Source organism: Periophthalmus magnuspinnatus, chromosome 24 (assembly GCF_009829125.3).
Source record: "Periophthalmus magnuspinnatus isolate fPerMag1 chromosome 24, fPerMag1.2.pri, whole genome shotgun sequence".
NCBI lineage: Eukaryota > Metazoa > Chordata > Actinopteri > Gobiiformes > Gobiidae > Periophthalmus > Periophthalmus magnuspinnatus.
The window spans coordinates 19,489,244-19,501,398 of NC_047149.1; the positions used below are offsets into that span (position 1 = coordinate 19,489,244).

Sequence of the window (12,155 nt, forward strand, 5' to 3'; positions counted from 1 at the left end):
TAAATATTAAAGTTGCTGACAGTTTAAATAAGGATATGAATAATTAGATTCCATATTTAAGCAACTTTTATAGTTCTGAACTGTGTTATAAGTGACAGCGTGACATTGGCGTTCATGTCTGTATACATTATAACGTGCAATATATTTTAATTTGTTTTGGGTTTTTTTCACTATGAACCAGATATTCTGTGTTCTTAATAAAGATTAAATTGAACAATGATTTTGAAGAGATCATCAGGGAGAAGCAGGTTTGTTCTGGCGATTATTATAAGTATATCAAATGTCTCACAAATGTTTATTGTGGACTCTTTTTATCACAATAAACTGTATTGTCCCATGCCTGGAATGTTCTGCAGTATGTCATTAGAGCTATTACTCTCCATGGAGACACTACAAGGCCAAGTTACAGGTTCAATCTGTGGAGAGGCAATCCCATACTAATTCATATCTCTATGTTATTCAAGTATAAAGTCGCCTGTAATTGTACGAGTATAATACCATACTCCGGAACATTCAAAGTAAACTTCTCTTGTGAGTCTACACGAGCTTTATGTTAACATGAGGAAATCAAATTTGCATTTCACCATTCGATTTGGTTTAGTTTGAAAATGTTTGTGGTAAATTCTTATTACTCTAAATCATATTCCAAACCATTCATGAGTACTCAGTTGTTGTATATTCACCTAATATCTTTATTTTCAGGTTATTAGTAATATTAATGAGCTTAATATAATGGTACTTTTTTGTTTTTGCTCAATTCTGTATTCTACCTGCGTCCCAAATGCTATCATATTTCAAAAGTGGTGTTTCATGTTTCATCTTGTGCGTCTGTAGCTGACTGGACAATGGCAGAGCGTTGTAGGAGATATTCTGATAGCCCACGCAGTATTGGCTCTCGTGTTATATCTGCTCCTGTGTTTGTCCCTCGGTGCACTGTATATTGATTCATATCGTGGCACACTCTTTTGAGCTGTAATTGCTTGTGTTCTGTTGGTGGCTAACATGATGAATGGTACTGAGTGCATTCTAACTCAGCAATAATTACCTCTCTGTACACAACAGGGAACCGAGCCCGCTCACCCACCATAACAAGACACAGCAAATCCATTTACAAACGGATTGTTGTTTTCCGAGGCAGCACAAATTTGTTTCCCTAATGTTCACACTGATAGCACTTTCAGACCTGGAAATCTGAATGTGATGTTACATTTATCGTTTTGTTTGTCTCACCTAAACAGTGCTTCCAATAAAATATGTTTATGTAATAATTTTGTTTACAAGTCTTTATTTTTATTTTTTATTTTTTTTTACAATAAGTACGGTATATTGGCTCTGCATTTGCAACAGTCACTCTCCTTTTGGCTGCTTTAAATGAAAAACATAATATTAACATTAAAAATCTATTCTAATATGTATAAATCTATATTATTATGTATATCTCTAGTTTGCAACCACTAACTAAACAAAGCCATTAGCTGTTTGATACCCAATCCTTGTTTAAATGAAATGTTTTGTGCCTTTTGTTGGTAGTTTCTTGCCCCTTTTAAAAACATGCCCATATGATCTATAAATATTTGTTGGAAATATTTGATTATTGTGAGAATATTTGAATATTTAAACATTCCCATTGATAGATTTTTTTTCCCCCCAATATATAATTTTCCATCTATTACAAAATCATTTTCTCATTGCCATTTTATCTTGCTCTGAAAACTATTTCCTCCTCAAACATCTCTTTATCATTAGGACCCACTAGACCCATCGCTTTCAGAAAAAGGTTATTCACTACAGAAATAGAAGATACTTTTACTTATTCAGTGCAGTCGAATAAAGCAGCTGCAAAATGAAAAGATTTCCATTTCCATCAAACGCCAATCAGAATAAAAATAACATTACAGTAAGTGGCACAAAAGGGGGATTTTGTCTTATTTTTGACAGAGGGGGGAGAAGTATTTAGACTCCAAACTTTACACTTAGAAGACAACACAAAATGACTCATACCTTAATACTACTGCCAGGACCTATCTGGGGGCAAAACAAAGTATTCAATCCGGCAAGGCTACCCTTAGACTGGGTCAAATCCTGTTGCACCAGAGATTGAAAAGTTGACTAAGCACAAAGTTATCTAAGATTATATAGTTTTGAATCAATAGTATTATCAGCAAAAGGATTGCCCAGGTCACTGACCACAACTTTTAAACAAGTAACTTCTTCCAGTACCAAATAAACCAGTGTTGTCCAGTTTGATTGTCACATTCAATGTCCAATCTCCCACAGACGCCCATCAGATGATATATTTGAGTTTCATCACTGCTTTTCCACACAGATATCTCTCAGCTGACCAACGAATAAGGGGCGGGTCCAGTGAAGGACGCAAAAGCCAATCAGATGCCTTGCTGCCATCCTGTATATAATGTGAACTTTTGGTGTGAATTAGTCTGCAGCAAAGAGGACACTGAAGGTAAGTCAGTAATTTACCTGAACTCTTAAGACTATACTGCACTATATCGATTCAAATGGAGTCACAATCTCAGTCCCTGCTTCGATTTTACAGGTCTGATTTTTACTTTTGTTTATAATAGGTTTAGCTGACAGTTCTTCAACCAGAAATGTTTAACAATTTGGAAAAAAAAAATAATTGAAGAAGCGTTACTATTACTCAACTTCAGTAAAACACATATAAGTTCAGACATATTGGGTTTTTGTCATTTTTTGGGGACATTGCATTGACTTACGTTGATTTCCTTGTGACTGATCTTAACCTCACTATTTGCCTAACCTTAACCTGAATGTAACCAGTTTAACCCATATCTAAAATGAATATATGAACCATATCTAAACTTGAACGCATGCCATAGACTTCATAATAAAGGATTTACATCATGACCTTTGTTTTACCCACTAAACTCCTGTCTCTTCTTTAGGCTGTAACGATGCGTGCTACCTTTGCTCTTGCACTGCTCCTGGCCGTCGCCTGGGCAGACCACCACCATCACCACGGCAGCCACCACAGCCACCACGATGACATGATGAAATGCCAGAAGCTCTCCCCTCCCAACGCTGACTTCGCCTTCTCCCTCTACAAGAACATCAACTCCAAGACCGCTGCCGGAAAAAATATCTTCCTCTCTCCCCTTGGTATTTCCACTGCCCTGTCCATGCTGTCCACCGGGGCCCGCGGCGACACTCACCAGCAGCTGTTCTCCACTTTGGGCTACAGCGGCATGGACCAGAACACTGTGAATGAGGCCTACAACCACCTGTTTCATATGCTCGGACACAGCCAGGCAAACCAGGTACTAGAAGTGGTGAGATATATACGGGCAAACTGACAAGTAGTAAAGTTATTTGGCAACATGTGCGAAATGTCCATAGAGATGCCAAAACAACAATAAAAAGTAAACAAAATGAACAGGAGACATAAGGCGACATTTGTGGGGTTTGTGATTGCCAACAAAAAGTAGTGAGAACCACTTGTGATTCTTAAAAAGATGCAAACTAAAACAAACTTGCAGTGTAATGTTACAAATCAAAGTAAACAGGGATACTAAGATCTAAATATCATCATCAGAAGAATCAATAATCATAACAAGATACACATTTTTGTCAATTTTGCATGCCCCTAACAGGTACTGAACGTAGGCAATGGTCTGGCTCTCCGCGACAACTTTGCTCCCCTCAACAGCTTCACCTCCGACATCACAAAGCACTACTCCGCAGATATCTTCAAGGTTGACTTTTCCAAACCTCAGGAGGCCGCTGCAGAAATCAACAACTTCATTGCAAATAAAACTCATGACAAGATTAAGGATATGGTGAAAGACCTGGACACTTCGATGGCCATGGTGCTTATCAACTACGTCTATTTCAGAGGTAAGAGTTGATAATAAAGTTTATAATAAGTACAGCTTAGTTAGACTTAGAAGAATTAAGTCTTTCTTCATGCTTTATTAAGGCTAATTACAAATAGTTGTTATAAATTGTTTTTTGTCATTATGGTGAGGTGTGATGTTCAAAATAAATAGCAAAACCGATCTGACATAAGTTACAATCTAATGTCATCTTGCAGGACAGTGGGAGAAACCCTTTGACGGCAACCACACAAGCAAAGCTGAATTTTTCGTGGATGAAAACACCAAAGTGGAAGTGGACATGATGAAGAGGACGGGCCGTTATGACTTCTACCAGGACATGGAGAACCATACCTCTGTCATCATGCTCCCATACAAGGGAAATACTTCCATGATGATCGTGCTGCCCGAGAAGGGGAAAATGAAGGTGGTGGAGGACATGATCTGCAAAGACCACCTGAGGCACTGGCATGATTCTCTCACCAGAAAGTAAGTTATTAATTATGCTCATGTAAGTTGTGCTGCTTCATATAGTCATGGGTTTCAGGGTGATGAAAAATGAGGGTTGTTGCCATAGCAATTAACAGTTCAAAACAATCTATCTTTTAACGTTCTCAAAATAACATGTACAATAGAAAACTGAAAAGGACATGTTGGTTATTCAAAAAGCCTGATGTGCAGAGTCTGTTAGAACTGTACATTATAGCACAAAGTAAAAAATGATAAATACAACAATATAATTTACTAAATGTATTTTTTTTCAGTTCTGTAGATCTGTTCTTGCCCAAATTTTCTGTGTCTGGAGATGTCGCCTTGGATGAAAGTCTCAAAGAACTTGGCATGACTGATGCTTTCAGCGACATAGCTGACTTCTCAGGCATTTCTGAAGAGGTCAAACTCAAAGTCTCAAAGGTAAAACAACATTTTCTTTGTTTAAAATCCCTACAAATATTATGGTTAGACTTATAATAATAACAGCAGCTTAGTTATCCCTAATAAAGCATGGAAAACTTACTTCATAATGAACAAATAGTTTATGAATAGAATGATTCAGGCTCTGTAACGAGGGCTCTGTAACTAGTGGATTTGACCACTGTAGCTAAAGGTGTTTATGTCGGGAGTGGAACTGGAACCACCAACCCTTCGAAAAGAGGATGAGCACTCTACCGATTGAGCTACAGTTGATTACAGTTTTTATTAAGTAATCAATTATTCGTTTTTTATGAATGCAGTATTTCTTCATGCTTCATTATTAAGTTGGTTAGTTATGAAAAAGTTTTACCAATATAACTAGTAACAAACAAATTGTGTTGGACAGTCATCGCACAAGGCTGTTCTGAGTGTAGATGAGACCGGGACAGAAGCTGCCGCTGCTACGACGATCGAGGTGATGCCCATGAGCATGCCCGAGAGGATGATCCTCGACCGACCCTTCCTGAGCTTCATCCTGGAGCACTCAACCAAGTCCATTCTCTTCATGGGCAAGATCAGCAACCCCACCGAAGCATAAAAGCAAAGATTTATCATCCGATATTTTGACCAAGGTCCGTTTTTTTTTTTTTATACAAAACACAGTCTAGTTTCTGTCCAGTTCAGGGTCAGTACCAGGGAGGGGACATGGGGGGAGCACCAGCACCGTCTAGGATGACCACTGCAGTCCCACAACCCCCATGAATATTACTTAAATGTTCCAATGCCAAGTACTGTTCTAAATGAAGCAAAAAAAAAAAAAAAAAAACCCACAACAACATGTAATTACACATTAAGGTGCAAACAAAACTGTAATGAAAATAAAACTTTAAAACAGTCAGAATGCGGGGAATGCGGCACTCTGCTGTTGAAAGGCTCTAAATTCCATGTTATGTGAGCACCACCATAGAAGACCTCATAGCCCCTCCATCCTCCACCCAAGAAACAGTGTCTGGAGCCGCCTCTGGTCCAGTGGAAGTGCAGTTTGACCAGCTTCCATGGAACTGTACATATTACCTAGCTTCAGTTGAAATTTGTACTACTGTTTTTATGCTATACTTTTCCATATTGTTTCATTGGGACATGAAATAAACATTGGTTAAAAAGTACAGTTTGCTTTTTTTTTTTTTTTTGATAAACTGAACCATTAGTTAAGCTTAGACTAATTTTTCCTCTGTATTCATGCATTTAACCTTATCTTGACATATTTATTTATTTACATAGATGCTTAAACTTAAACATTTAAAACAAAAGTAACCTTAAACCTCATCTATTGCAGTTTCTTTGTTGTTCCTGCTACTTTCAAACACAGTGCAGTCAGTATTGAGCAGGAACAATATGATTACCAAGGTTTAGGTATATGTATGTTCTTTTAACTCTATTATATGCAAATGAGCTTACAATTTTTTTTAATCAGTGATTTCAAATGCTTCTCAAATGCTATTCAATTTATTGGTTTTAGTTCTGATGTTGCAGGCCAGACATGTGCACCCTGGTCTGACAGCACTTTGGCTTTTCACCCAGAGAATCCAAGTTGCTCCATTTGTTTGTTCAGAGAGTACACATACACTTTGTCTCCACAGTCGCCCACACAACTCACAAACAGACACAAAATTTCACAAATACACAGCTATACAACACACCGAGGCCGAGTGAAAGACTGCACTTCGGACCGGGGCAATTGTAATGGTCCTCCCATCTGTCGGCTCCAAACACCTCCTCTGCACAAATGATCAGAAAGGTGCAAAAGGTTAACACGGACAGTTGGCAAGGGATTTTTTTTAATGAAAGAAAATCTAAAATGGAGTTTTAACTTTCAGAAGTCACACACTCAAGTCTAATGAGTTTAATAATACAGCCATCTGCGTGGTCAGGACAATTTGGAACAACTTAAGTGCACTTCATTCTGGGTCGCAGTAGAATTTAATACAGAGCAAGGTCTGTGTTAAATTTATGATGGACATATTAGCAAGGACATCTCGACACTTATACTCAGTGACTGCAGGTTGTCATTGGATCACACTGCAAAGAGAGTATAGTTAAACTTACTTGAGTCATTTTGAACAGGAAAGTGTAAGTACATTTTTAATAGATTAGACTTCCTATAAACACTTCCTTGTTTTGTCCATTTCTAGATAAGTTATTATCAGCTGTTGAATTATTAAAGCAACCCTATTATGCAAAATTGACTTTTCAAAATTGACTTTTCAATCAATCCCTGTTTTCACCGCCACCGATACACACCCACTCCTCTGTGCGTAGTTATTTTCCTAATCAATGATACACATAGGATTCGGCAGCATTGTGTGGTCGTTTTGGCACAAATGAAAAAAAAAAAAAGAACAATATTTGCTATCGTGAACTGCAGCTATCCATAGGAGGAGCCAACTCTTTGTTGTGATGATGTTTACGGAGACGTCAGCTCCCATTGGGCACTGCAGTTTCATAACGTGCAAATCAGTGGACTTGTTTTTTAATGAAGTCGTTTTAGATGAATATTACAATTTAAAATGTGCAAATCATGACATTATAACACCCCAGTGTGTCAAAGATTATAGCAAACACAAGCACAATAAGTCTTCTTTAAGGGAAAAATTCTAAATCTTTAATTAATTATCCTTTGTGAAGAGATTTCTTTGTTTTTTTTTATTTGTCAACCTTTTTTTTTTTTTTTTTTTTACCATGCTCTACATATATATTACTCATGAAAACATATTTTAGTGCATTTCATTAAAGAGAAATAGAAAAAATATTTGCATTGCTCTAAAATAGTTTAGTTTTGAAAACACTGCTACGAAAATAATTAAGTTGTAAGGCTCCAATACCTTTTTAAATGTTAATTGTCTGTTTTTGCTAATGAAACCTGTGTTGTAAGTCAAATAACTGAATGCATATATACACTCAATTCATTCAAGTCATGTTAATACAATATAAATGTTTTTTTTCAGTATACATATTCATATTCTGAGTGATTACATGAGCCATTAACATCCATATTCTGCCTCATATATGCTTTGCCTGCAAGAACACGTAAGGATAAGCTGCAACAGTTTTAAAACAATATCTGAGTCACATTTATTCTTATGCTGAAGATAGAGTTGACACAATTGGCTGGCAGGGACATGAGCCTGATGAAATACTTCCATGATGAGAGCTGAATAAGTTTTATTCCTTTTATCGACACACAGAGACAGACAACACAATTGATTTGCTCAATTGAATCACTTTTTATCATGAGCCAGGGACAATCAGAGCAGGAAGTGTAACTGTGCATTTCTCTTTGCGACGTCATTTGTTTTGTGCAGTGATGGATTAACGAGCAGCGGTTGGAAAGAGAAAATCTAGAAACTAATCAACAAGATCAAAGTTGCAGCAAAGGGAATCTAATTACTATAAATTAGTGTCACTACATTAACCATTGCTATGCCATGAGATGTATACCAATCCAGTCCAACTTTATTTGTATAGCACAGTCTCCAAAGTGCTGCAAAGAGTAGGCACAGCATAAATTAACAAATCTAGCGTACAAAATTAAAAAGCTACTCAATAAAAAACATTAAAAATACTAAAATCAATAAAAGACAGTCAGAGGACCAGACAGTTCTCATGCGGGGCAGAGATAAAAGCACAGATCACCCGCTCCAAATCACTCAAAGATAAAACCGTTTTGAGTCCAGATAAAAGCCGAAGGTGATAAAAACTGGATATAGTCACAGCATTTATCTGCTTGTCAAACTGAAAAACTTTATCAGTGATGACGTCAAAGTTGGTGGCTGTAGGTTTGATGCCTTGTTGTAAAGAGCACGTGTCAAACTGAAAATTAGAAGACATGGCATCAGTACATACACATCTATGGAGTAACTGGGAAAAGAGTGACTTTATATTTGGTTTAGCCAGTGAATCAAAGTTAGAATAAAGATACACTGTGTAACTTTTCTACTCTTCTGGAAGGTCCGTCACCTGCTTGTCTCCATTAAGACGTTATCACTTTGCTGGGAATATTCCACAATTTAGCATTAAACGTATCGATCCTGTATTTGTTTAATTACACATGTTTTACTTCAAAGACCAGGGTCACCTCTCCACAGATCAGACTTGTAACTTGGCCTGATGGTGACAAACAAGTTATGGAATATTGTAGTCAAACCAATAACACCTCCACAATCCTTTATTAATATTCGTGCCAATTTGTTACATTTCTTTACATGAAGTTTATTTATTTTTCATCTTACGCTTATTATCAGTAATGAGACATGAATGCAAGTGATGTGCTTTTAATGGGTTTTGTAGCCTGCATGCAAGCTGTGATCAAACTGAGTCAAAATCAGCATTTTTTATATGAAAAGGAGAGCGCTCCCATTCTGTCACTCTAAACTATATTTTCTGTAATCAGTTTAGTGTCTATGATTTGGTGATCATGCTAAATTGGTAACATATCCGATTACTAATTAAGCTCTTTCTGTTGTTTTATTGAACATAAATATGCTAATTACCTTCTTAGTAGCATTAGAAATAAGTCAATGTTGTGCAATGTTGATTATACACCGTGCCAGTAGAGGGCAGTGTTGTTCCACATACCACAGATCTCTTATTTGAGATCTGCTTGTTCATTTGAGACTCGCCTTCTTTCTAAATTCTCCTCAAAATCACCACAAATCCATGCCTCGTCTGTGGACCTGAAAGGAGCTGAGTTCATGGAGGATCACGGCTGTCTGTCGATCATCAGCTGTTTGCCAACCCTGTGAGAGCGCACATTAAAGGCAAAATCTCAAAACATGTGATTTTTTTCTAGGGACTTGGGCAGTGTAAAAAGGCAGAGCTGTAGCATGTGCCAAGCTTTCATCCACCTCTGTAAATGAGTATGTCCAGTTTACAGCAGAAATGAGAGGCTAATAAAGGAGCGATGGTAGGATAGAGCTGAACGGTGTTTCTCAAACTGTGGTTCATGTACATCTGGTCGTACACAAGCTCCTATTGTTTGCATTGGCTTCTGCAATTCTAACATATTCTAAATTTATGATATTATGTTTGTCATCTTGTTTTTGGGCAATAAAAACACACATAATGAAAAAAAAATCCTAAATAGATTCATATAATGCTTTACTTAACAACAACTAGCATGTAAACAGTGCACTTTGTAATACACAGAGGATAAAATGCAGACAGCAGACATATTCTAACTTTATAGCCAATTGCATTTTTTGTGATCTTGTTTTTGGTCAATAAAAACACACGTCATGAAAAAAAAAAAAAAGATTCATTTAATGTTTTACTTAGCAACTAGCATGTAAACTGTGCACTTTGTAGTACACAGAGGACACAACACAGACAGCAGACATATTCCAAATTTATACTCAGTTTAATTTTTTTACATCTTTATTTTGTCAATTATGTTAATTGATTTACATTTTGTTAATTGATATAAAAAAAAAAAAAAAAAAAAAATCCTAAATAGATTCATATAATGCTTTACTTAACAACAACTAGCATGTAAACAGTGCACTTTGTAATACACAGAGGATAAAATGCAGACAGCAGACATATTCTAACTTTATAGCCAATTGCATTTTTTGTGATCTTGTTTTTGGTCAATAAAAACACACGTCATGAAAAAAAAAAAAAAAGATTCATTTAATGTTTTACTTAGCAACTAGCATGTAAACTGTGCACTTTGTAGTACACAGAGGACACAACACAGACAGCAGACATATTCCAAATTTATACTCAGTTTAATTTTTTTACATCTTTATTTTGTCAATTATGTTAATTGATTTACATTTTGTTAATTGATATAAAAAAAAAATAAAAAAAAAAAATCCTAAATAGATTAAGTTAATGCTTTACTTAACAACAACTAGCATGTAAACAGTGCACTTCGTAGTACGCAGAGAATAAAATGCAGCTTTTACAATAGGGGGAAGACAAATGAAACTTTATTACATGAAAAAATAAAATAAATAAAAATGTTACAGCCCCTTTTCTGGTATCATGCAGTCTTCCATAAGGATTGGTTGTTCTAAAAATATTCAGGAAATGTCTGTGTAATTCCTCAGTCATCCAGGTATGATCCATAGTAAAGTAAAAATCACTATGCAAAATATGACTCAAGCACAGTTCTTACTTAGTGTAGTTTAAAAGACCTAGCCAACAAACAGAAACTGTAAACAAATAGATGTGTTAGATAGTTAGTTTACAGATATAATGCAGTATGAGGCAAATATGTGTTCTATTTATGTGTTTTTTTCATCAGTAACTATCTGGGTATGTATGTTTTGCTAAATCTAGACAATACGAAGCCTGTTGGAGCCTGTTTGACACTCCTCTCATGTAACATCGCTAATAAACCAATTAAAACTCATCTAAACCACACGTGATTACCTTCCATGCGTGAAAATTACTTCAAATGAGCTTGTCTCATGTGCAATTGAACCACTATCGGAGCATCTGTCGCTCAGTTTGAGAGGCAGACAGTATTTTGGCCAGTGCAGGGAGGCGCTGGCTCCACACAGCACGATTTCTCATTGCACAATTGTTATTAGCATGTCAGAATGAATCAGAATTACCAGGATACTCGCTAAGGTGTGCTCTTCACGTATGCGCAGCCGGACAAATAATTGAAAACATTTGGTCTTGAGTGGACTATTCTTTTTTGCTCCATTTTTCAGGCTCCTCAGAGACTGGAGGCCCATAAGAGCCAGATGAGATTGATTTCACATCTTCAAAAAAATCCAGGATCTTCACTTTTAAAATGAAAAATTGGCCTGAAAAGTGTAAAATGCCACATCTGCTGCTTAGTTTTCACTGTTTACGTGGGACTTTAGGACAATAGATTTACACATACTCAGTGAGATTTCAAAAGAGGAAAATAAATTAGTCCCCAAAGACCAAATACTGTACATCTTCAATCGATCAAGCAAAGCAAATGAGTAATAAGTTTAACATGGACTGTCATTACCTCAGCTGTTACGTGTGAAATATGTAAATAAAACTGTGATATAATGCTCAAGGGTGTTGAACCCACACACTAACTAATGTTGAAACTTTTCCAATGTATATGCCTGTTGTTAGGTCAAAAGACAATGTTTTATCTGGTCTCTCAATGTTACTTGCAGATAAAAAATAAATAAAAATCTTCATGTTATTAAAGTCTAATAAAATCAAAACACATTTTCACGAGGGGGACCAGCGTACGAGGTCTAGTTTGTAAAAAGGCGCTCATTTTACATCAAGGAACCACTCATCCGTTCACACGCAGGAGGTGGTGTTCTGCTCAAGGACACAACGGCAGTATTCATCTGTGGAATCTAGAATTGCACCACCGACTGTTAGCGGATC

General features: G+C 36.5%; 1 protein-coding gene across 1 annotated transcript; it reads left to right on the forward strand.

The window, feature by feature from the left end:
• The first annotated feature begins 2,235 nt into the window (after positions 1 to 2,235).
• Positions 2,236 to 5,929, forward strand: LOC117392865 (alpha-1-antitrypsin homolog). Its single transcript, XM_033991029.2, has 6 exons — positions 2,236 to 2,461; positions 2,925 to 3,296; positions 3,630 to 3,873; positions 4,070 to 4,340; positions 4,616 to 4,763; positions 5,170 to 5,929. The coding sequence occupies exons 2-6, from the start codon at positions 2,934 to 2,936 to the stop codon at positions 5,359 to 5,361; spliced, it is 1,218 nt and encodes a 405-aa protein (XP_033846920.1). The 5' UTR covers positions 2,236 to 2,461; positions 2,925 to 2,933; the 3' UTR covers positions 5,362 to 5,929.
• Positions 5,930 to 12,155: the final 6,226 nt, after the last annotated feature.